Genomic DNA, 24,353 nt, shown 5'->3' on the forward strand with positions numbered 1-24,353 from the left:
AACTTTGGCTCTTACACCTCGTTAATTTTATTTGGAAGGTAGGAACCAGAAGTGTCATGAGGAGTTTGAACTTCTCGCTGTAGGCTGTCCCAGTTAATCTGGAACTAGATGTCCTTTGCCAGAGGTATTTGATTGTTAGGACCACATAAAGGAAATAAGGGCTTTCTCCACAAACAGAAACCTTTCCGGAGATTCCCGAAGAAAGCTGAGCTTAGCTTTCTCTTTACTCAATAACGGTCCTGTTTCCCATTCCAGGATCCAGTTGAACCCCAGGTTCAAAGACTGCCAACAATACAACTCCTTAAAAATTAGGACTCCAGATGAACCGCAAACAAGCAAGAGGATCACTGTGTGTAGAGTAACAGGCTACAAACCAAACGAAAAAAAGCCCAGAGCCCAGAGTTTTCAAATACTGGATTGGGCGCGGGACATTAAAATAGCTTAAATCTGGCATGCTGCTACCAGCCTCAGCCTGTGTCTCTGGGATGACACACGCCTTGTTTAAAATGCCTGCCTCAGACAGCCGGATGCTTCCAAAGGAGTTTCTGACTGACAACCGTCCCCAGAGCCCCAGCTTTGAGTGGCGATTTCAGGAAATTTGTGATGCTAGATCCTCTCTCTGCTCTCCGGTGTTTAAGACATAGACCTTCTACCACTCATGAGTGTCTCCTCACGCACCTAGAGCTGTCTCTCTCAAATGTGAACCTCAGGGAGCCATCTCAAACAAGTTTCTGTCCCCCTTCCCCCTTTCTTGTTTCCATGCCTTCTCAGTCCCTGTGAAAAGGACAAGGCAGGGTCCTAATTTCTATCGATTTCTTCTCCGATTTGCAAATCTATTTTCTGTCCTGGGTCTATGAGACCTTTAGGATAAATGACAGTTAGTAAAGCCAGACAGATAAATCACTCCAAACACCCCCTTCTTACTTTCTGTAGATTTCCACTCCCTATCTTAGTTGACCTCACACAGCCCTCATTTTCTCTTTGAGATACCCTGTCACCAAGACACAGTAGGAATAGCGATGTCACTCTGCAGTGCTGTAGGAAAAGTCTTCGCTGCCTCTAGCTGCAAAGCATCTTTAGGTTTGACACCCGGGGAGTGAGTTTGCCTCCTGGGAACTATCTCTGCCTCTTTCTGCCAGATCTCAGGTTCCTTACCAGCTTACACATTTTCACCCAATGCTAACCATCTCAGCATCCGGTCTCTACTGAAGTGATGCAGAAAGACTAATTTTCTGAGGAGAAACATTTTAGCCAGTCCTTAAACCATTGTATTCCACCTCACTGTTACTCTCAAGGACTAACAAATCTTTCAGGGGTTCCGTCATCCATTAAAGACTATCCAAAGTTCTATGGATTTAGAGGGATGAAAAAGAAATGTTGGAAACTACATATGCGTTCAGTTTCAAAGGGCAGGACTTTTGTTTGTTGAGCTCTCTGAAGGGAAACTTCTGGAAGTAGAAAAATGGGACAGCTGCCATCCAAGGAAGACCAGTGATACCAAGAGCTGGAGAAGGGGGAGGCTGGACAGCCAAGGGGTCCAGGACCACACGAACTCCATTTCCATGAATATATTAAAACCTATCCAACCACCCCTTTGGATGGGTGCATTCCCTGGGTACTGTATCCCAGTGAACCTGGTTATTGTAAAAAGCACAGCATCCTATCAAGGGGTAAATATTAGTAAACATGAAAAAAATCTAAACAATTATTGGATAAAATAATAATATCTAATTCAGGGAAAGCTATAAAGTTATTCCAAACTACAAAGTTGTATTAGTTGGGAGGGGAACCTAGATTAGTGATCTGATTTCACAGCTCTTACAATATTGTTATTCTAGGAAATTATCAAATTAAGTGGTTTATTAATTTTGCTATTCTCGGTGAGTGTGTTTACAATCCTTTTCATTCTATGAGGATATTGTTCTGAGATAAACTGCTAAACTGGTGAGAGAGAGAGAGAGAGAGGAGAGAGAGAGAGACAGAGAGAGAGAGACAGAGAGAGAGAGAGAGAATATGAAAATAATTAAAAATTAGTCTACATTTCCTTTGTCATTTTCTGAACTCATATTTTAGCAAAATTCATTTTAGTGGTCTTTCAAAACCTTTATTATCCCAGGATTAAATTTGCACTAACAGGTCCTAGAACTAAAAATTAAGGCCAAATCTTTATAGAAAATGTTATTTTTTTCGGACCGAGCTCTGTCAGCTACTAGCTGTGTGGGCGTTGAGTGCTATACTCGACAAGTCAGAGCTGTTTCATCTATAGAATGAAAGCTATAATGTCTCCCTCATATCTTTGTTGTAAAAGCCCTGCTTAAATTAGACCTATAAAAGTGACACAAATGTCTGTTGCATACCCCAGTGAGCCGCTGAGATTGGAAGATCCCAGGCCAAAATGGAATTCCGTTTCCCTCCCTGTCTCCTAAATGAGATTCCTGCGCAAGTAACTAGCCCACTTTAAGCGTGGTCATTACAAATGCAACCTGAGTATCCCGCTGTAGCTGGAGTCCGCGGATGCCTCGTGATACCTCAATGATGGGAAGCGGGATAAATAATGGGTGCGCAGTATCGGACGCTGAATGGAGGTAGGGAGCATTGGGAAAGTCAGAATAGGCTCACAGCTGTTCACAACACACCACTAACTCACATCCCGTGTTACAGTGGAAGTCTTTTTCCTTCTCATTTCTAACTTGGATACCTTCACGGTTGAAGAAAAAGCTAATACCTGCCTTGGCCATTTCATAGGGCAACCATGAGCATCCTCACTGAGGTATTTTCTGCTTTAGCTATTAACCAACGACACCCACACGGACCTGCGCATTGCCCTGAAGCCGCCCATAACCTCCTATGCCCGCTCTGGTTTGTACTCCTGAACACACGGTTCTTCTCCTCACCGCACTCTTACTTGATTATCAGAATACAATAAAAGAAGATTCTTTATGATGGTCTTTCCTAACTACCCTCAGTTAATTTCCTCAGAATGTGGTTCCAGTGGGCTCCCGACAGCAGGGCAAACTGAAAGCTAGTCGGTAGAATCTTTCTCAAGTGTCAGGATCTTTTCAAACAGAGGCCGTGCCTCAGGAGCAGACGATTATTTTCCACCCTAATAGGCGGTGCGATGGGGTGGCACCATCTTTAACGAGGCTGCTTCTGTTTAAAACGGAGGGGAAATAAGATATTAAAAATTGAAAATGACCTCAGGCACAAATTCCACCCCTCGCCTTGTAGCTGTTCCTTTCTGATGTGTCCCTATCTCATTATGGGAGCAAGAGGTGCAAACTAAGCTGATCATGATAAAAAAAAAATCTCTTCAAATAAAGAAATTTTACACCAAGAAAGGATTACCGAACACGTTCCTCTTCTTCAAGTCCTGTGTTTCTTAAGTGAAAATCAGGAAGGTTCTCAAATAATTAATAAAAAAATTATGTTAGGGGAAAATTTTAAACATGAAATAAAAAAAAAATCAAGAAGTTACAGGAGTGGTACGATTTATTCAAATTCACATACGAAGTTGATGATACAGTTTGAGCTTTCTGGATGATTTTTTTTTTTTCCTTAAAGGAAACCATAAGTTCAGAGATAGCTTTCTCTGGTTTGTTACTCATCTGATAAGCACTTCCTTCTTCTCTAAATGTATGACAATGAAACTCTCTTTGTAGTGTGTGTGTGTGTGTGTGTGTGTGTGTGTGTGTGTGTGTGTGTGTGTGTGTACACTAACTTCATTGGCACATATCTACTATAAAGAGTGCGTAGAGGAAACTTAAGTACTTCTGTCCCTCTGGGCAGATTCCGACCCCATGCCCACAGTTGGAAGCAATGAACCACAGGGAGGATCACAGAACTAAGTTGGAGAAACAATGGAGAGGGATCCCAGCTCTGGAAGAGGACATGGAAAGGTCATGGACCTGTGTGATAGACTTACAACAGTGTCTGCCTTTTAAAGTCACATGTGAGACAAGATAGGAAGCATCACTGTGAAGTCAGAATGGTCTGTCTGTTGTGGTTCGCCCTGGAGTTATCTGTATTTTGATGCTAATTCCACTGCCCCAAGGACAGCTGCCTAGTCACTTACTCAGGAATCAGGTGACTTCACCAGAACCACCTCCCCATTGAATTTCTAATGTACAGGTGAGGGGCAGGTACAGGATAGAAGGAGGCCTGTCATTGGAGGAGAAGGAAGGATGGGCGGGAGAGAAGTTTGAAGGAGGAGGAGAAAACTAGGAGAAAGAAGCCATGACAAGACAAGATGGCAGGTGATGTTAAGATTCTGCTCTGTGTATTTGCAGGTTGTTATTAATGTTCTCAAGGGATGGATGGTACCAGGATTTGTATGTTTAAGTGGGCAATTATATCTTATCAGTTGGGTCAAAGATTATTGTGTTGTGTGTTCTCTTATTTGAGGGTTTGAGTGTAGGAAAGTGTGAGGCTGGGATGTATTTCCACTAAGATATCTAGCAGATATCTTGGGACACTACGGAGCCAGAGGTAGCGGGGTAAAAGACAACTTTACTCTTTTTTATTTTTATATTTTTACAACAACAGTCTGTCCTTCAAACACCGGTGACTATAGCAAGATGTACATCACCAACCATGGGGTTTGGAGCAATTGGAAAACCCCAAGGTCCAGCAAAGATTAGTAACTCCAAGACATTGACCACAAAGCATGAAGCCAAGTGTGCTGTGCTGACTTTGCAGCTGAGAATCCCATGCGACACCTTGGTCACAGCCCATGTGTATGTGTGCCCAGCATCATCTTCATCCACAAGAGGTTATGAGGGAAGAGCTATAGTTGGAGAAAGGAGTTGGATGACTGCTTAGGTAAGAAGACATACATAGAGCTGAAGGCCATTGGACAACATGCAGATACAGTGGGCCTGACCTGTGAGATCCTTTCTTCACTTCCAGGCTGGAAGAGTCAGCTCTGAGTGCAGCAGAAGATAGTGTTTCCTCACACTTAGCCAAGAGTGGACCTTAGGGAGCAATAATGCAATAATGGAGCAGTATTTATGTGCCTTGTTCTCCATATCATTTCTCATGGAGAAGTGTGGGTCTACACATGAGGGTACTTGTGTGTGCAGTACATGAACAAAGATTGCTCTCTTGTACTTTCCTGTTACTCTATACCTCTATACCCCTCCTGTTACTTTATACCTCTTCCTCCTCCTCCTCCTCCTCCTCCTCCTCCTCCTCCTCCTCCTCCTCCTCCTCCTCCTCCTCCTCCTCCTCCTCCTCCTCCTCCTCCTCCTCCTCTTCTTCTTCTTCTTCTTCTTCTTCTTCTTCTTCTTCTTCTTCTTCTTCTTCTTCATAGTTTCTCACTGAACCTGGAGCTCATTGTTTAGGATAAACTTGCCTCTGGAATCTGCCTAGCTTTATTTTCCCAACACTGAGGTTAAAGTAGCTCTGCACTTGGGAATGATGGGTGATCTAGGCTCAGGACCTCATGCTTGTGCAGCAAACGCTTTACCCATTCCACATCATTTTGTCAACTGCCCTGCCTGACACACAGTAGGTACTTACTAGATGCTTGCTGATGACTGGAAACATAAGAGGCTGTCCTAGTTCAATATTTGATGGAGCTCTCACAGCTCTCAAGGGAGAGCTGGCATTCAGGGGAAGGTGTCAGTGGTAACAAAAAAGAAAGGGGTTGGGGAGTTTATTTTAATTTATTTATTTTATGAGTATGGATGTTTCCTTTCATTTATGTATGTGCATCATATGAATACCTGGTACCTGTAGAGGCCAGCAAATCCCCTGGAACTAGAGTTAGAGATGGGTGCTGGAAACCAAGCCTAGCGCCTCTATAATAGCAGTAAGCCCTCTTATCTGCTGAGCCATCTCCCCAGTTTTGAAGCATATTAATAACATACAATTGAATATTTCGACTAAAAAATTAGCTTGCTATATTATGAATAAGATATTCAGTATCATTTTACATGCAAACTAACTGTAGATTATATTATAGTTTTATTAAATACAGGTTTATAATGCATTTATACTTTATTTTGCTATAAACGTTATTTTAAAATTACTTTTCTTCATTATTTCCTTTTTTAGGTTCTTCTATTTAGAAAACACAATCAGTGGCAATATAGAGGAAAACAGATGGAGACAAAGGAAGGCAGGGACCAAGGGTCACAGGGGCAGAAAGATAAGATCCCAGGAGTCTTAGAAATGAAAGTGGGTTTATGGGAAAAGTCAGGAGCATGGGACATGGTAAAGTGAGTAGGAATGATGGGAAGACAGCCCAGCCTCATTTTTACACAAACAGTATCACTCTATGTTTAGAAATTAGATCTTCAGAAAGAAGTAATGAAAGACAGAAGTAATATCGATGCGATTTGGTGCTGGTGAATCCTCAAGCAGACTCCAGCGAGGGTGGACGGCTTGGATGTTTATTAATCTCGGTTGCAAGAACCATCCCCTCATTGCTACTTCTCTGTTACCAACATTAGTGGAGTGAGATGGAATTTTAAGCGGTGAATATCTGGTATTCCCACCTAACAGATGCAATCGACTTAACCTCCCAAGTACAGACACTTGTGAGATGCACCAAGATAATCAAGAAACGACTAGCATTCGGTACTTTTTTTTTTTACCTTCTACAATGTATTTAATTTTAAATTTGTGCAGCCTTGGCTGGATTTTAGCTACCAATCCTCCTGCCTCTGTCTCCTGAGAGCTGGGATCACAGGTGTTTGCCACCTCACCAGGCTATAATCTAATTTTAATAATGACGTTAAGGGGCTGGGGATTGGGCTGCCTCAGGAAAGAACTTAACACACAAGCATGAAGACCTGAGCACCAAGTAAAAAGCTAAAGTGGAGTGAAAAACAGCTTGCAATTGCAGCACTGAGGAGGAGAGGCAGGAGGGTCTACCCCTAGGGCTTTCTGGCCTGCTATACTACTAAATCCGTGAGCTCTAGGATCAGTGAGAGAAAACAGCTGAGACACTCGTGTATATTGGACCTCCACATACACTAACATGTGCACACAGACACATGCATACACACACAGAGAGAGAGAGAGAGAGAGAGAGAGAGAGAGAGAGAGAGAGAAGGACAGATAAAAAGAGACAGAGAGAGACAGAAAGAAAAATAGGCATGAGCAAAGAGTTGTGTACATGAACACATGTGTGTCTTAGCATGTGCGTGTGTTTGCATGTGCATGCGTGTGTGTGTGTGTGTGTGTGTGTGTGTGTGTGTGTGTGTGTGTGTGTGCATGTGTGGGCATGCACATGCACATCTGGCTTGCTGCAGGAACCAGCCGTAAGATGCCAATGGATGGGCATCATCCTGCCTCCCTGACCCATGTTAGAATAACAACTTGCTTTTTCAGGTTTCTTTCTTTAAAGAAATTAAAAGAAGAAGCAAAATGCATGGGACAATAACTCTGCTGGGAATATCTTCTCCATCCCATGCCCCTCTGGCTGGCTGGCTTTCACCTTGATTTTTTTTTATTTTGTTTTTGTGACACAGCTCGCCATATTTCATAAGCTGAATTTATGGAAAGGTGGGACTACACCAACTCTACCTGTAATGTTTGCGACTTTCCTGGAAGGAAGAATGGTGCTGTAGGGATCCCCAGGCTGGCAGCTTACAATCGTTAAACTAGGCAGTTTGAAGCTCTAACCTGGCCACGTCACCTCCCGAGCCTCTGAGACATGAATGTTACTGCCATCCTTCCATCTCAAGTCTGGTGGCCATCCGACAGGGCATCATTCAGATGCTGCAAGGCTGGGATTGCCCATCTATTTTCAAATGGCTTAGTAAAGTTAGTATGTGTTTACGTAGTAATAAGCGGGACATAAATCATATATGTAGCAAAATGTTAACAACTGTGGGACCTAGACAAAGGATACATAAGCACCCAGGTTTTCTCAAAAAGGCAGGAAAAATGAGATCACTCTTAGATGCATGGCACTTGATGACCTTGCAAGTACCAGGCATAGATAAAGTGTTTCCATTCAGTTAAAGAGAGGTGGCAACCAGGTGTCACAGCTTTCAGGATATTAAAGTCCTTCCCCATCTAACTGATTTGATTATTCAGCAATTGTTTGCTGAGCATCTGCCACCCTAAGTGCTGGTGATAATTCAATAATGAACAGACACACTCTTAATCTGGGGAAGTGACATTATAGAAGGACACACACATAAGCCATTTCGGGGTTAAATAGAATTCTCCAGTGGATACTGTAGTAGCATAGGCAAGGAACATTTCAGCCAACCCTGGATTTACAGAAAGACTCCCAAGGAACTAAGATGAGAACATTAGGCCTAGGGGAGTCAGGGAGAGCATTAGCCTGGCAGTGAAGGCTGCTGTACTCCTCACAGAGCTCTGAGTTACTGTTTAGGGGCTATAAGATCCTCGGAAGAAAGCCATCGAAACTGTAGGGACCATGCACAATTCAAAACGGCAAGCTGTTCTCTGTGCCGAAGTTACTAAGTGTAGATTTGGGGGGTGGGGTGCTGCTGTGGAAAGTGGTAAAGGACCCCTTTAAAAACCGCCTCCCTGATAGCAACCCATTAAAGAGTATTAAGCCTGGAGGCAACTGGATCAGATGTCCATTTATAAAGATCCATCTGGCATCAGAGTGAAAAAATAAATTGAGGCAGAAACAAACCTAATAGTAGGATGCCACTTAGGAGACCATAATGGCTAGTTTAAGAGAGACAGTGACCTGAGTCACAGTAGTGACAAATGACAGCGCAGAAAAGCAGGTGGATCCACACAGTGCATTAAACAAGGAACCAAGTGCGCCGAGCTAAAAGCCAAGGGCGATGAACTCCAGGGCTTCTTGTAAGTTGGTGAGCAGATGGAGGTGCACGGACTACAGTACTCAGAGAAAGGGCTGGAAGGGGAAACCATAGGGCATAGCAAAAACAGAAAGGTATTAAATGGATTTCACCGGGCTCTTCTGGAGGTCAGCCCATGATAACTCAAGTCACTGACAGGTGGCAGTCAAAATGTTTCCGTCATCAACTATAAAATCTTTCGTAGGGATAAGCAGAGGGCAGGTAAGGGTCTCGTAGTTCTAATGAGTGTTAATTCGAATGGCCTGGTGGCCTGGTGAAAGAGAATGTGCCTGACAGCTATGACAGCCACCTTCTATTGACGTGCTGGCCTTTGCTTACCAACGTTCTTCTTCCTTCAATCCAGTTGAAACCACACAATCGTGTCTATTTCTAGTTCTCTTCCTCTTAGAAACTTTTCCTTCTTTTTTATGCTTCTCTATCCCTTACCTCAAGTTTCAAGGACAATTTATATTATTTGGGGTAATTCCTTTTGTCTGCATGGGTCCATCAGTGACTAAATATTTATCTAGTCTCTCAGGTGAGCATCTGGGGATTTCCGTGGCACTGCCGTCCTTTGAGATCACATCACTCTGAATTAGGTTATCTCCCTCTCTCCATGTGCTTGTAACATGCCCCTGAGTAAATAATCCATACATCTCTCTGCTACTCATTATCCACCCGAAAAATAAAATAAAACAGCTTGTACTTTACAAGTCTGCTGCATTAGGACAGGAAATAAATGTGAACAGAAGAGCCGGGTGCCCCAAAGACACAGGTCTTGTCTGCCTCTGAAGCCTGTTGCCTGGGACGACTGAGCTAGTACTCAAAAGAGGGCTATGATTTTCCGGGACTCATTCTGCCATAGGAGTTCAGCTGCTTTAATGAACTGTGTTGCTATTCCCATTATTGCTCTGACTGCTACCAGGGATTTGCGGGAACCTTGTCTACAAGCCTTTGAGCAACACTTGAACATATCTGTATCGTTATTATTTCCGGATTTCCTCATTTCTTCGTTGTAGCTTGGGAATTGTTGCTGTCTTTGCCTAGTGCTGTTTTACAAAAACAGCCAGATGTCTCTGCAGCTTGTCATTTCTGGCCACGTACTCTCTTGTAGATACTCAGCTGTGTTCAGCTAACACACCATGTCTGTCTGTGGTAACTTTGCTGCTCTGGAGGAACGGTGACTCTGCTGAACACAAAATGAGACACTGAGAGCTTAAAAGCTAGCGACAAGTGAGTGTTTAAATATCACAGTTAGCCTTTATCCTTTTTTGTGCATAAAAATACTTCACAAACATTTTTAAAAAATACTTTTAAATTGCCCATCACCAATATAATGGCTTTAGACCAAGTTCTCTGGAGGAACAGGACTAGTAAAACGAATGTAGATTATTACGAAAGGGACATGTTAGATTGTAGGTTAAGTGGGAGGGTCCCGCGTCCTCTCTGCCACAGGGCTCTACCACTCAGGAAGGCTGGACACAGGAAGTTTGACCACGCTTATTCCACACCACTTCCGGGATGGTGTCGGGCTGTGGGAAGCCACAGGACACCAGTCCACGGATGGGGAAGTGCGGTCTGGGAGCAGGACACAGCCAGCCTTACTCAGGGGTGCTCTGGCCTGCAAGGAGACTGGGGCTATTGGATTCTCAGATTCTTGGGCATCCAAGCACTGCTGGGATGCCGCAGAAGAGCTGATGATGGAGTGGAGGCGGAGGGAAAAAGGAGGGGTATGCTCTGGCTGGCCCCAAAGGGAGAGTCTTTGTCTGGTCAGCAGGCTTGGGCTTGGTGGTGGCCACCTCTGAGATCTTCTGCAGGAGATTAGGTGGCAGCTCTGGAGGCAAAGGGCTTCTCTATGGCTCCCCACAGCGGATTCCATGAAGAAAGAGGCTGTCCATGGTTTTAAGGCATTTATTGTCAGGGTGGAAAATGAGTGAGTAAAACCACACCCCACTTCTCAGGGTGGACCTGAGATTAAATATCTTTTGCAGGGAGGAGTGTCTGGGAAGGAAAGTTCATTTACTAAGCCTCCAGGCCTGTAGGCACCACATTAAAAGGGAGATCTGTCTTGACCTGTGGTCACGTCCTCTACCAGTGAAGGGGGTTGGCATTGCCCTTCTGTGACTGATGGTCACAAATCTATGGAGGGCTGCGGGCTAGTGACCAGCCTGGTTTCCTGGAAGTTAGGTGAAGCTCTTACTGTCCCTTTCAGGGTCTCCGGGGTTCAAACCTCCTCAACCGGAACGGGGATCCAGGGTGTCTTTCACTGCCCCACATTAGATTGGGCAGTACATATATAAACTGGGCATTCTGTCCCAATGGGCTGTCTGTTCAATGGAGATGCTGAGAATCTCGTTGCCTGCCCTTAAAGCAAGGAAGATCTCTAGGGTCCTGGGAGCTGCTCAAGCCAAGAGGCTGGGTACCTCAGATTGTTAATTTGGTGCTGAGAGCCTAGAGAATTCCTGGAGAGCCAGCTGATTTCACTCAAAATAGGAAGGCTGAAGAAGCTGGCTTCTAATGTTAGTGAAGGTGGCAAAAGCAGAAACAGGGTAGATGATCTCACCATCAGAAGTGAAGTGAGACAGGCAAAAACAGCACCGCATTTCCTTTGGATTCCTCTATATCTGGCCTGTTGGCCTCTCTAAGAGGGGATCTTCTCTCCCTATTAGTCAATCCTTCCAGGAAATGTCTTCATATACCTTCCCAGAGCATCGTTTCTTAGTTAATACCAGGTCAAATTGTGTCAACAACCAAAACTAACCATCACAACTTCTCCGATGAACCGTTACTAAAATATCATTTGCTATCTTAATATCATTGCCTATAAAGATTGAATGCATACTATTTTGTTGTCTTCCCAGACTAAGAGAGACAACTCCTAACTTTTGAGCCTCCGACTTTTGTAGACCCTTGAGCACTTCTTGATACTACAGGAAAACAAAATGCATCCTGACTCATAGGCCAGTATCTTTGTTTTACTTGAAGAAAATTTATTCTGAGACTGCTCTCATATCATCCCTGTAACCTTCTAAAACAGAAGGCAATGTTGTTTTAAATGTCTACTTAAGAGTCTCACTGGGATATGCTGGTAAGACCTCCCTGTCCCTCAAAAGTCCAAAGGTGGTTTAGCTCATAAAGACAGGCCTTAACTGTGTGGTCAGTGTGAGTGGGCCCTTGTCCATGACCACCATCTTGCTTTAATAGAAACTTCAGTGTTAGTATTGAATGTTTAATGGAAGATCCTATTAAAAGTTATTTATACTTAAAATGAACCTATATTTTTCACAGTCCAATTATACTATTCATGAGAACTGCATTTATTCTATTCTTTGCCTCTTTAAAATGCACTGCAAGAACTAATTTATTTGCTTCCTCAAGATAATCATTATGCTTCAATATTGTAATGTGCTAAGATGTTCAGAAAGTTCTCTCCCACGGTCCATGTCATGATAACCCCACAAAAGAGACACTACTGTCTTCACTCTATAGATGAAGAGAACAATATTCAGAAGGTTTTCAGGGCAAAACTAAACCAAATTCCTCACAAGTGCTCCTGGCCCTGAGACTGTGGTGTGTGCACTACCTCCCTGGAAACTCCCATAGCAGCTGTGATCTCACTTTCAGACCCCCTCACATCACAGCAGACCTGAACATACATGACTGATAATAGCACACAAGGAATCAGTATAAGAAGTAGGTCAGATCTTCACACAAAAGGCTAGAGATAATCCTATTAGACATGTTTAAGGCATCCTGCATACAAGGAGGCTAAACTGGTCTGTATATCATGAATATCAGAGTATCCCATAGAGCAAAACCTACATGAAAATATATGGGCGTGTCCAGAGGTCAAAGTCTATATTTGAGCTTCTTGGGGCATGGATAAGATTGAAAGATCCAAAGGGGACATAGAAAAAAAATTAACCTCAGAGTCAGTGAGGCTTAATGGCATAATGAATAAGACTTGCATAAGCATTTCTACAGAAAACTAATAAAAGTAATATGTTATAGATCCCTAACTCCCAGACCACCTCTTTAGTGGCCTTCACACTCTCTCACTCTTCCTTTTCTTGCCTGCTCTTCTCAAGCAGGGTACAACCACCCGGTCACCCTAGATCTTCACTTAGCCACGTGTATACAGACACTTCCCAAGCTCTATTCCCAGGTCCAGACACACCCCTTTGGCCCTCTAGTCATCAGCATCGTGGAGCAGATCCATTTCTACCAAGTGGTGGGAATTGTCTTGGAATATTTCCGCCATGATCTCCACTCCTGTAAAGACTCCGTAAGACTTAGGAAAACCAAAAGAGAGACCTAGGAAAGCTACTCTGAGCCAGTGAGGAGGCCAATGGGAACATCAGGCTTAGATGGATGAAGAGCAATAGAAAAGTGGGCACAGAGGGGAGTGTGGACAGCTCATGAAGGAGAAGGAAGCTGGCCATCACACTGAGCCTGGCTACAGACTGAGTCTGGTAAACAACCCCCAAACAGGTCATGGAAAAAACAACTTATGAAGGTTAACTGGGCTGCCATCCCATAGAAAGAGGCAGAGAGCATACCTGAGTGTTGAAAAATTAATGTTAAAAATGTGGGAGTGGGGGGCTGGGGATTTAGCTCAGTGGTAGAGCGCTTACCTAGGAAGCGCAAGGCTCTGGGTTCCGTCCCCAGCTCTGAAAAAAAGAATCAAAAAAAAAAAATGTGGGAGTGGGGGCTGGAGAGATGGCTCAGAGGTTAAGAGCACTGACTGCTCTTCCTACAGGTCCTGAGTTCAAAGCTCAACAACCACGTGGTGGCTCACAATCATCTGTAATGGGATCTGATGTTTTCTTCTGGTGGGTCTGAAGACAGTGTACTTATACATAATATAAGTGTACTTATGCTGTGTATCCTGCAACAATATTCACATTTATGCACAAGCCAAAGCCCTGTTGTTGCTCTAACGCCCTTGGCAATCAATCCAGAGAAAAGCTAGTGGTGCTTTCAGAATACTTCTGAACCCCATGCTATGACACCTATCAACTTGATTGTATCTAAATGAACTACAATCCAGAAATGGAGGACACATTTGTGATCTGGATCTTGACATGGGATGACACATAGTTTTTGATCTGGATCTAGAAGCCTAGTAGCCATGAAAAGCTTAGACCCACAAAAGGTGGTATACCCCTTTAATCCCAGAAGATGAGCCAAGCAGATCTCTTAGTTCAAGGCCAACCTGGGGCAGAGCAAATTCCAAGTACAGAACAGCTTAGATCCAAGGAGTACACACCTTTAATCTGGGACATAGCTTCTACTGGAGGCCTACATAAGGACAATGGAAGAACTCTATTTTCTTCTTCTCCTCCTACTTGCACTTACTTGGCAGAACATCTGTTGGTACCTACTTCTTCAGGATTCTAGCTTATACAGAAGACTAAATGAAACACCTAACTTCATGGGACTGAACAACTACTAGATTCTTGGACTTCCATTCACCGTTGCCCATTGTTGGGTTAGTTGGACTGCAGACTATAATATATTAATTCCTTTAATATAGAGAGACATTCCAGAAGCTACTACACATGCCACAGGCACCGCCTTTGCCTTCTCAATGCTTGGCAATGCTATAGCCAGAGGAAGTGAAACAATCTATGAACATCCCTTTCCTGGTCTACGAAACTCCTTCTATCTCATAATTGTTTTGTGCTTTTTGTTTGTCTGTTTGTTTTGTCTTGTTTTTTTATTTTATCTTTGGGATTTCCTGAAATAGCATCTTGGCAATGTACTTACCACAGAGAAGGCTTCAATAACCTTCTTTTCATCTTCTTTCTCTTTTCTAGGCTACTGCCTACAAGCCAAACCCTAGTAAGTCAGAACTACAGGTGAACCCATCCATTCCCGGCAGATTACCCTTCTCTCCCATCCCTATAATTTCCTTGTGTGCTATTTAGTACAATTTAAAAGTGTTTTTCAATCCTATATAGGTGTGTTGGCTTACCATCTGTCTTTCTCACGAGAGTGGCCAAGAATTGTGTCTGTTTAGTTGATCATGATTCTCTGTAAGATCCAACACAGAACTTGGCTCGTGGATGTTCTCCTTCATCTGATGTTATCCACTTTCTTGGGATGACTTCCAGCAGTCTCCCTGGTAAATAAAAACTGAATTTCACGGAGCCCATATTCTCCGGTGTTTTCCTTCAATCTCCTTCCCTGACATTTATTCACATATTACTGAGCACTCCGGTTGTTCCATGACTCTTTAATCACGCGACAGGTTGCCCAAGGACTTAAACTCATTCAGAGCATTTAAAAAAATCCCCCATGTACCTACTCTAGGAGTAGAAAATGTTATTGGCACTCAGCAGATTCTTGATAAATGTAAGTATACATCAGCCTGACCATTGCGGCATATCTCTTCTGCATAGTGGGAATCTTCACATCAGAAACATAGAGATGCCTTTGAAGCAAGATTGCTTCCAGCCAGGCCTCAGCCTCCTTCTTCTCAGGCTCCTATTTTCAGTTTCAATAAGAAGCAAACAATCTTATCTTGAAAGGGGATTGGATTTATTTTTAATAAGAAGTCTGAATTGAAAGCTTTTATATATTTTTTTCTCCAGAATGTAATAACAACACAAGTAAAGCCTTACACTACACTTCTTATGTATAAGAGAACAAAGCCGGAAAGGCAAAAGCAAGCCTGATACCGCCCAACCTATTCAACTTTCCCAGGAGCCTGGGGAAGAGACACCTAGTCAAACTGTGTTTGCAGCATCCTGGACCGGGAGGAGACGTGAAAGCAAACAGCAAGCTCCTGTGAGCCAGTGTCTTCACACACGGTTGGGCGGACCTTCACCACTGATAACCCAGGAAGCAATCACTTCGAATCCTGCCCTCTTCTTTCATACACAACTGAAGCAAAGCAAAATGGTTTAAGCTAAAGATGCTGCTGCTATGGTCAATATGGTCATTTACTAAATCAGAATTTCTTCCTTTGTTATTCTAACTGCAGTTTACCAGTTAGTTACCTTACTGTGGAAACTTTAGGGTGCTCATTTTCTCAATATTCTTTGGATGGCCTATACTCTATCAATCTGCCTATCTATCTATCCATTTATCTATAGCCATATATAATTATATTTAAGAGTTTCATATGTATGTTCATACATATGAATTTTTATATGCTGTAGAAATTGTTGAGGGCAGGGCAGATTCTGTATAATTCTCCCATGGAACTAATAGTTGATCTTATAGAATGGGCCAGGTTTTTTTTTTTTTTTGTTTGTTTTGTTTTGTGTTTCATTTTTTTTGTTTTTGTTTTCGTTGTTGAAGGTAAGTTTCACTAAAATCAGGTACACCATGAAAACTGCCAAGGTCGGTATGTGATCTCCTCATTGCTTAATGTCCTGTATCCACCTCTGCTAGGCTTCATGACAACGACTGATGGGTGCTTTCTCTCTACCCTCAGGCTGCTGCAGTCCTGAAGGTTGATGGAGGGCCATGCTATTCAAACAGCAGGTGTGGCTAAGACAGAAGCTCCTGGTGCTTGGAAGCCTTGCTGTTGGGAGCCTGCTGTATCTAGTTGCCAGAGTTGGGAGCTTGGATAGGTAGGTGATTAAATGTATGCTCTACCCATTTGGTTTTGTGTGTCTCTTGATGTGAACTTCCTTGGGCATTGTCTCTCAAAACTCTCAAGAAACACACCTTTCTGTGTTGATTTTGATTCATTAAGACCTTTGAGGGGTTGGGGATTTAGCTCAGTGGTAGAGCGCTTGCCTAGCAAACGCAAGGCCCTGGGTTCGGTCCCCAGCTCCGAAAAACAGAAAAGAAAAAAAACAAAACAAAACAAAAAAAGACCTTTAAAAAACATGCTCTACACTGCTCAGACCAAGAAGCTTCATCCAGATCCATATGTGTTCTGTGAGTACTGACACTTGTTCTCAGAAAAAATGCATAAAGCTGTGTACAATAAATAATAATGAATAAATAATACTGTCACTCACCAGAACACAATATTGGCCTCTGTGCATCTGGTACTGACCTTCAGCTATTACAGCATGGTAGTGATAGGACCATGTCTCTTGGTTTTGAAATGTATGAGCAGACAATTATGTATGCACTAGTAAAGAAGCCCATCAAGTTTGCAATCCTCCACCCTGGAAAGATGGCTACAGGCATGGATTTTTAACTATGTTAATTAGCTCTGGCTTTCAGGAGCTGAGCATACTTGGCAAGGATGCTGTCACACAGAATGATTGCCCATGAGGCACCGGAAAATCCATGAAGAGGAAACTACAGAGTTAGGATTTGACTCTTAATAGACAAACAGTTGAGAGGTGCTAGGCCTGCAGGAGTTGCCATCATGACAGTTGAATGTTCCTAAGATGTTCTACAGTTGGGGTGAACAGTAAATGCAGAGTCTGGAATAAGGAACTGCTTTTACCCCACTCCCTACCCCTTCCAAATTAATTCTTCTTCTGAAAGACTAGATTATTTGCCAGTTCAATTCCCAGAGTCAATGAAAATTCATCCAGGTTTTTTAATAAAAATAGCTTCAATTTTCTCTTCTATAGCCTGTAGTTCAAATGTTTTAAAATAATCCAGCAAAGTCCCTGTTCTCCTTCAGTCAGTGTCCATCTGAACTTACAAACATTAATTCCCCTAATATCTTTACGTTCAATATTCCACCCACTTTGTAACTATGACCTATGCGATTGAGAGCATGTCACTGGAGTGCTGACACTTCAATGTTTATTCTCTTTTTTTTTTTTTTTTTCGGAGCTGGGGACCGAACCCAGGGCCTTGTGCTTGCTAGGCAAGCGCTCTACCACTGAGCTAAATCCCAACCCCAATGTTTATTCTCGATGTGGCATTTAATAAAGAAGAACCTCGAGGTGTCAACATTTGTCCTGTGTCCATAATAGAACTTTAGCAGGAAGTCTTCCTTACACATTTAATTAGCTTCTAATCATTGATGTTTATTGAATGATTGGTCTTATAGTTGGGAACACATTTATCATTCCACCGGAAATAGTTTTCGTCTCCAACCTTCTCAACTCCTTGGTGGGATGACTTGTATAAGAATTCTATCTTTAGGGGTTGGGGATTTAGCTCAGTGGTAGAGCGCTTGCCTAGGAAGCGCAAGGCCCTGGGTTCGGTCCCCAGCTCCGAAAAAAAGAAAAAAAAAAGAAAAAGAAAAAGAAAAAAAAAAGAATTCTATCTTTCGATGGGCTTTCTCACAATCCCTGGTTGAAGACTTTGAACAGATTACGAATGAAATGACATGTGCTTACCCTTTGTAATTGAAGACTGCTGTCTGGGAGGAAGCCCCAGGTTACCTCCTTTGTCTCTTACAATGTTTTAACTCTGCTTTGGGTCTGGCAGTCATGATTAGAACTGTGCTCCGGAGCAGGGGAGTGGAATATTTTCTCCTACGGTTAGATGTTCTCTTAGTACTAAAGTTCTGAAAGCAATTGCCCTTCAGAGTTTGGTAGGCCAGCGTAGGAAGTAGAAAGAAGGAAGTTTAGAAGGAAGGTGGCCCTTTCCATACCGGAATGGCTGGCAGAGGAGGGTGTCCATTCCTTCTTAATCACTCTGAGAGATGCCATGGCAACACTTTCACCTAGCCCTTAGCAAGATAATTAAACCTTACAGAGAAGGATTTGACAGACTATTGTGTTAGTACTCACAGAAACAAAGCTAGCATCCTTCTAGATGCCTAGGAGAAAGTCCATCAATGGATACCTCAACAAATTATGTCTTCCTTAATAGAACCCAAGAAGAGCAGAGAGGTTAATTTATCTTTATTGGTGTCGCTTCTAACTATATTATCTGTTGACAACGTTTTAAGATCCAATTAGAGCCCTAGCATAATAATCCCCATACATTCATAAATTCACATTTTCCTAAATTATTAACTACAGTTGTCACTTGTCCTGCATAAGTTGCTCTGTTTTTTGTTTGTTTGTTTGTTTTTGTTTTTGTCAACGTGATCCAAAATAGAGTCAGTTGGGAAAAGGGACCCTTAACTGAGAAAACACATCCACAAGGTTGGCCTGTAGGCAAGTCTGTAGTGCATTCTCTTGATTAGTGATTGGTGCAGAGGACCCAGCCCATTGTGAACAGTGCTACCCTGGGCACTTGGTCCTCAGAAAGCAGGCCAGGAAAGCCATAAGGAACAAGACGGGAAGTTGCTTTCCTCCAGGACTTCTGCTTTAGTTCCTGCCAGAAGGCTCCTGCCTTGTGTTCCCATCCTGATTTCCTGTGATATGGGGACTGTAAGCTCAAATAAACCCTTTCCTCCTCAAGATTGTTTTGATCACAGCAAAATGAATGCTAATCAAGACTATGGTAAACCCTGTTTTCACAGTAGATTTCCATTGTTTTCAAACTTTCTGAAATGAGTGTACGTTGTCTTAAGAATAATAAATACCGCAAAAATTAATACACATTTATATTTTCCTTAAAGATTACATATCCACCTAGATAAATAGGGCAAATCCAAAACTATTCCCTTGAGTGCTACATAATGGGTTGAACATAGCTTGAAGAATGCAATGGGACCTCTTGGGAAAGCAAAGGGAGGCCTCATTGTAACAGAGGAGAGAGACTCAAAATCGCTGCAGTCAATAAGAAAGTTCAGCTGAAAGGTATTATTTAATAGCCAATTTGACTATTATTATCCTGTGAAATGACTTCCTAAATCAACCTAGTTGATTCATTGTATTATCAGATTATGTATAAAAGTAAACAATTTTCTAACCATGTACAGATGCCATGTTAAAGTGGCCATTGTGTTCTGATGTCATTGTGGGTATTACCATATCTTTCTCTTGCAGAAAAATATAAATACCCCTTCATCCTTTCTGACACTGTCCATTGCGTTCTTTACTAGTTCCTGACTTAAATTATATGGTGACTATGATCTGGGATTTCTGGCCCCATAAGAGACTTTCTTCCAGATTTTTGGTCCCAGGGGTATTCGTCATACACAGCAAAGTGATGCTTGGTCTTTTTCCTACAATCAGCGAGATGAAAGTGTAACCTTGACCCTTTCAGGCAGAAGTGCAGTCAGAAGTAGAGGGCTCCTTTGCTATCTCTAAGGCCAAGGGGCAGAAATTCTCACAGAACAGGAAGTTCAGGAAGGATAAAGGTTGGAGTCCTACGCGATGGTATGTGAAAAGCCAAGGGCAGAGACTGCAGCCTTTTCTCAGATTATATCTGAAGGATAGGAGGTTTAAAGGACTATGTCAATGCCGCCAGGCTGCCAGAGGAGAAGAAAGAAAGAAAAGAAACAATTCGACACAATGCCTCTTTGCCCTTGAGCATCCTAACTGAAGATTATAATCTTCTGCCTTCCCGATTTCCTAAATGATTTTAGCTAGTGAACTGTTAAAAGGCTATTAGTATGGCTGGTATCACTTGCCTACCCTGTACTGTGAGCTTCGATACACCCTTTAGTTAATTAAGTGCTTGGCGAATAAAAATTTAAGGAGCACTAATAAAAAAAAAAATCCCATCAATTATGTGTGCTCCACTGAATACAGGGTTACTTAACATAAAAATTCCCAAACATATGTTCATTATTGATTACAGCAGCCTGGGACCCAGTGGCTTTATTTATGCATGTTCACTCTGAGTCTGGCACAGATGCGAAACGATGAGAAGAAGTTCGTTGTGACAAGTTCCTCACAGCCCTTCTCCTTTGCTTACAGGCTCCAGCCCATTTGCCCGGTTGAAAGTCGATTTGGTGCTGCCCACAACCAGGCTGAGCTCCCACTCCGAGCCCTGCAGTTTAAAAGAGGCTTACTGCATGAGTTCCGGAAGGGCAACTCTTCCAAGGAGCAGGTACGCCTCCATGACCTGGTCCAACAGCTCCCCAAAGCCATTATCATTGGGGTGAGGAAAGGAGGCACAAGAGCCCTGCTAGAGATGTTGAACCTCCATCCAGCAGTGGTCAAAGCTTCCCAAGAGATCCACTTCTTTGACAATGACGAAAATTATGCCAAGGGCATTGAGTGGTACAGGAAAAAGATGCCTTTTTCCTACCCTCAGCAAATCACGATCGAAAAGAGCCCGGCGTATTTCATCACCGAAGAGGTTCCAGAAAGGATTTACAAGATGAACTCATCCATCAAGCTGTTGATGATTGTCAGGGAGCCGACCACAAGAGCGATTTCTGATTACACTCAGGTGCTAGAGGGGAAGGAGAGGAAGAACAAAACCTACTATAAGTTTGAAAAGCTGGCCATAGACCCTAATACCTGCGAGGTGAACACGAAATACAAGGCAGTTAGGACCAGCATCTACACAAAACATCTGGAGCGCTGGTTGAAGTACTTTCCCATTGAACAGTTTCACATCGTGGACGGGGACCGTCTCATCACCGAGCCTCTGCCAGAACTTCAGCTGGTGGAGAAATTCTTAAACCTTCCTCCGAGGATAAGTCAGTACAATTTATATTTCAATGCTACCAGAGGGTTTTACTGTTTGCGATTTAACATTATCTTTAATAAGTGCCTGGCGGGCAGCAAGGGGCGCATCCATCCAGAGGTAGACCCCTCCGTCGTTACCAAATTGCGCAAATTCTTTCATCCCTTTAATCAAAAATTTTACCAGATCACTGGGAGGACATTGAACTGGCCCTAAAATAATATAGCATACAACACCATGTGTTGTATCTTGAGACGCATGGCGTCCCCTCTACATTAAAGTATGCACTTTCCCAGACACAGCTCCCCAATTCATTTTTCCACGAATACTTGTACATATGCAGTGTGTGACCAAATATAAGACCAATTGTTTTTCTACTGAAAATTTACAAATAAATAATTAAGAAATTGCTTTCTACATAGTTGCATCTTTTAAGCTATTTACAGAAAGAAAAGGAAAAAGAAGAGGTGGTGGGACTGGGGAAAGTGACGTCAGATATTGTCAAGTTAGTCTTCCTTTGACTCAGAACTTGTCACCCGCTATTTATTGTCAGATTTAAGCCAAAAGATGAATGTGTGGAAATGTACCTCTGGCTACAGAGCTTCAGGAAGTAAAGGATTCAGTTTAATGGTTCATGTGTTTTGTTTTGTTTTTGTCCTAAGCTAACATTGGCTCTTTAATTCAAATACTTGGATTGGTGCCAGGAAAACAGAATATGCTATTTTCTTATCATTTGAAAGAATGTCTTAGCTCATAAAATTGACATTGTTCCAAAGTTCTTGTGGTGATTTTGCACTATTGTTTCCTCCTACGGACCACGGTGTCATTTGTAGCATGTCAGTCACGTGCTGGAGAACCACCACACCCTTCACTTCCACGTTCGTTGTGTGTCAACAAAGAAAAATGACCTGTACATATTTGTAAATGGTGTAAATACCCGTTTCACACTAAGTAATTCTATTTTGTAAACTGAATATGGCTATTTAATTTATTGTGAAAATTAAATTTATTGTGGTATTTAAAATGGAATGGATTAAAAATACACGATGTGCAACTTTCCTTAAAAACGCCTTTTGCTTTGTGCGCCCCCTGCTGGCCTCCAGCGTGAAAGCTGTGTGGTTTTGAGGGTACTTGGAGTAATTCCCTTCATGCCTGGATTTCCAAACCCTTGTAAAGATGTACTTAAAAAACGAGGTTGAGAACACTTTGCAAACATCTCAATCCTCCAGAAATTGCGGCACAACAGCCACCCCAGAGAATCCTACTGTTGGTCTGCCTCTAAGTGTGTTCCCAGAATTCACATGCTGCTGCACCAGAGAGAGAGAACCTACAGAAGAAACACAATTGTATTTGAACCTCTCATCACAGTGGAGTCAGGGAATAAATAAAATAAGATTAGAACACTTGTATGGTCTCTGTAGTGAGAGCTGCTGGACTCAGAACTCTCTCTGACGTCTCCAATGCGATCAAATCGCACAGCATTGCCATAAACAGAATAAGAGAATAAACATTGCCACCTAGGGAAAGTAGCACTAGATTGGGTGCCCCCCATAACATCAGAGACTCTAACTTTGACCTAAACACTTCAGAAAAGGACAAAAAGGCAAATGGTTTGTCTGCACTCGTAGGTGCCTACCAGGGAGGAAATATTTGAGAAGGCTCTGTTTAACACCTGGATGCCTAGAGAATCACAAGAGTTTCCCCTGTGGTAATAAGTGTTCATAGCTCTTTCTCCTGTCCGGTGATTTGATGGTGACCTTTCCTAAATAAGTAACCTTTTCACCTCTATATTTAGTATGGACAGTCTCTCCCGCCACAGATCTAGCCACCATCTCTTCTGTCTGAGGTAGCAGGACATTCGTTTCCCCCAGAGTAAAACAGGCAGAACAGCAACATAAGCTGGTCAGCAGGACCTCACTGTCTAATGACTCTGGAGGGTGTCTGAACCTCTAAATGTCAGTCACATCTTTCCTAGGCAAGAAGGGGGCTATGATAAAGAGCCCGCCACATTCTTTCCTGTGCCTCAACTGTCAGAGCAAATTCCCCGAATCTTCCATTTCGGAACATAATCACTGGATTCACATTAATCTCACAGAAGTCCTCCAATCGTACCACACAGCTAATATGGATGGAGTGTTGAGTTATGCCCCCATGGGGACACTAACATGTCTAAGATTTGGCCTCAGCTAATGAATTGAAATGTCCCTGAACTAATGTGTCCCATTATACATTTTCTTTCTTATTTCTTGTCATCTGTTGGCCAGTTGTGGTTTGTATAACCATACAAAATGGCGTTATGGTTTTGTAGTGCTCTGCAAAATGATCAAATTAAGCTAATCAACATATCTATCACCTCAAATGGCTCCTATTTATATGGTGAGAATATTAGAAATTACTCTCAGGCTGGAGAGATGGCTCAGTGGTGAAGAACACATACATTCTTCCAGAGGTCCTGAGTTCAATTCCCAGCAACCACATGGTGGCTCACAACCATCTGTAATGGGATCCGATGCCCTCTTCTGGTGTGCCTGAAGATAGATACACTATACTCACATACACAAAGTAAATAAAATATTTTTAAAAAAAGAAAGAAATGTATTCTCAGTGCCAGTGTGCCATTTGGTATACCATTCTGTATGCTGTGCTTGCTTTGGGAAAAAGAAAAAACAAAAACAAAAGCAAAAAAAAACAAAAAACAAAAAAAACGGACAGACTATTCCTCCTAAGGGAAATTTAAAAATGCTACTCGTGGAATAATCAGACTTTATTCTAAGATTCTGTTTGACTAAAGCCGACTTTCAACCTTTCAGGCTTAGCTCAACCAGTTCAGGAAACAAAAGGTACTGTGTTTTCCAGTTGCTGCGCTCTCTAAATGAGTTGAAGCAATGCTTTCAAAGCTGGGGCCCCTGGTGGCAGAACTTGGGAGTCGCATGCCTCATTTCACTGGAAAAGTAATCACAGCAGTACTGGCTAAGCCAGGTAGAGAAATAAAGAACATATGACTTAATAGCTTGCTTCCACTGTGGACTAAAAGCCTCCCTATTTAGAAAAATGTGCACTGCTGTCATCGGGCAGGCAGCGGACCTCTAGAGAAATCCACGGCTCATTATGGTCACCCCACTAGGACTCTCATTAATGAGTTACTGCTTTTCC

General features: G+C 42.6%; 1 protein-coding gene across 4 annotated transcripts in view; it reads left to right on the forward strand.

The window, feature by feature from the left end:
- Hs3st5 (heparan sulfate-glucosamine 3-sulfotransferase 5) overlaps positions 1-22,267 on the forward strand; it is a 310,766-nt gene extending 288,499 nt beyond the window's left edge. For 3 of the 4 annotated variants that reach the window (XM_017601626.3, XM_017601623.3, XM_017601625.3), the window contains 2 exons: positions 16,237-16,375; positions 20,483-22,267. In XM_017601626.3, the coding sequence (XP_017457115.1) occupies positions 16,269-16,375; positions 20,483-21,416 (1,041 nt within the window). In that variant the 5' untranslated portion in view covers positions 16,237-16,268 and the 3' untranslated portion in view covers positions 21,417-22,267. The remainder of the gene's footprint in view (positions 1-16,236; positions 16,376-20,482) is intronic. The other variant, NM_001106392.1, reaches the window with a different exon arrangement.
- The last annotated feature ends 2,086 nt before the right edge of the window (positions 22,268-24,353 follow it).

The sequence above is a fragment of the Rattus norvegicus genome, chromosome 20, assembly GCF_036323735.1.
Source record: "Rattus norvegicus strain BN/NHsdMcwi chromosome 20, GRCr8, whole genome shotgun sequence".
Lineage (NCBI taxonomy): Eukaryota > Metazoa > Chordata > Mammalia > Rodentia > Muridae > Rattus > Rattus norvegicus.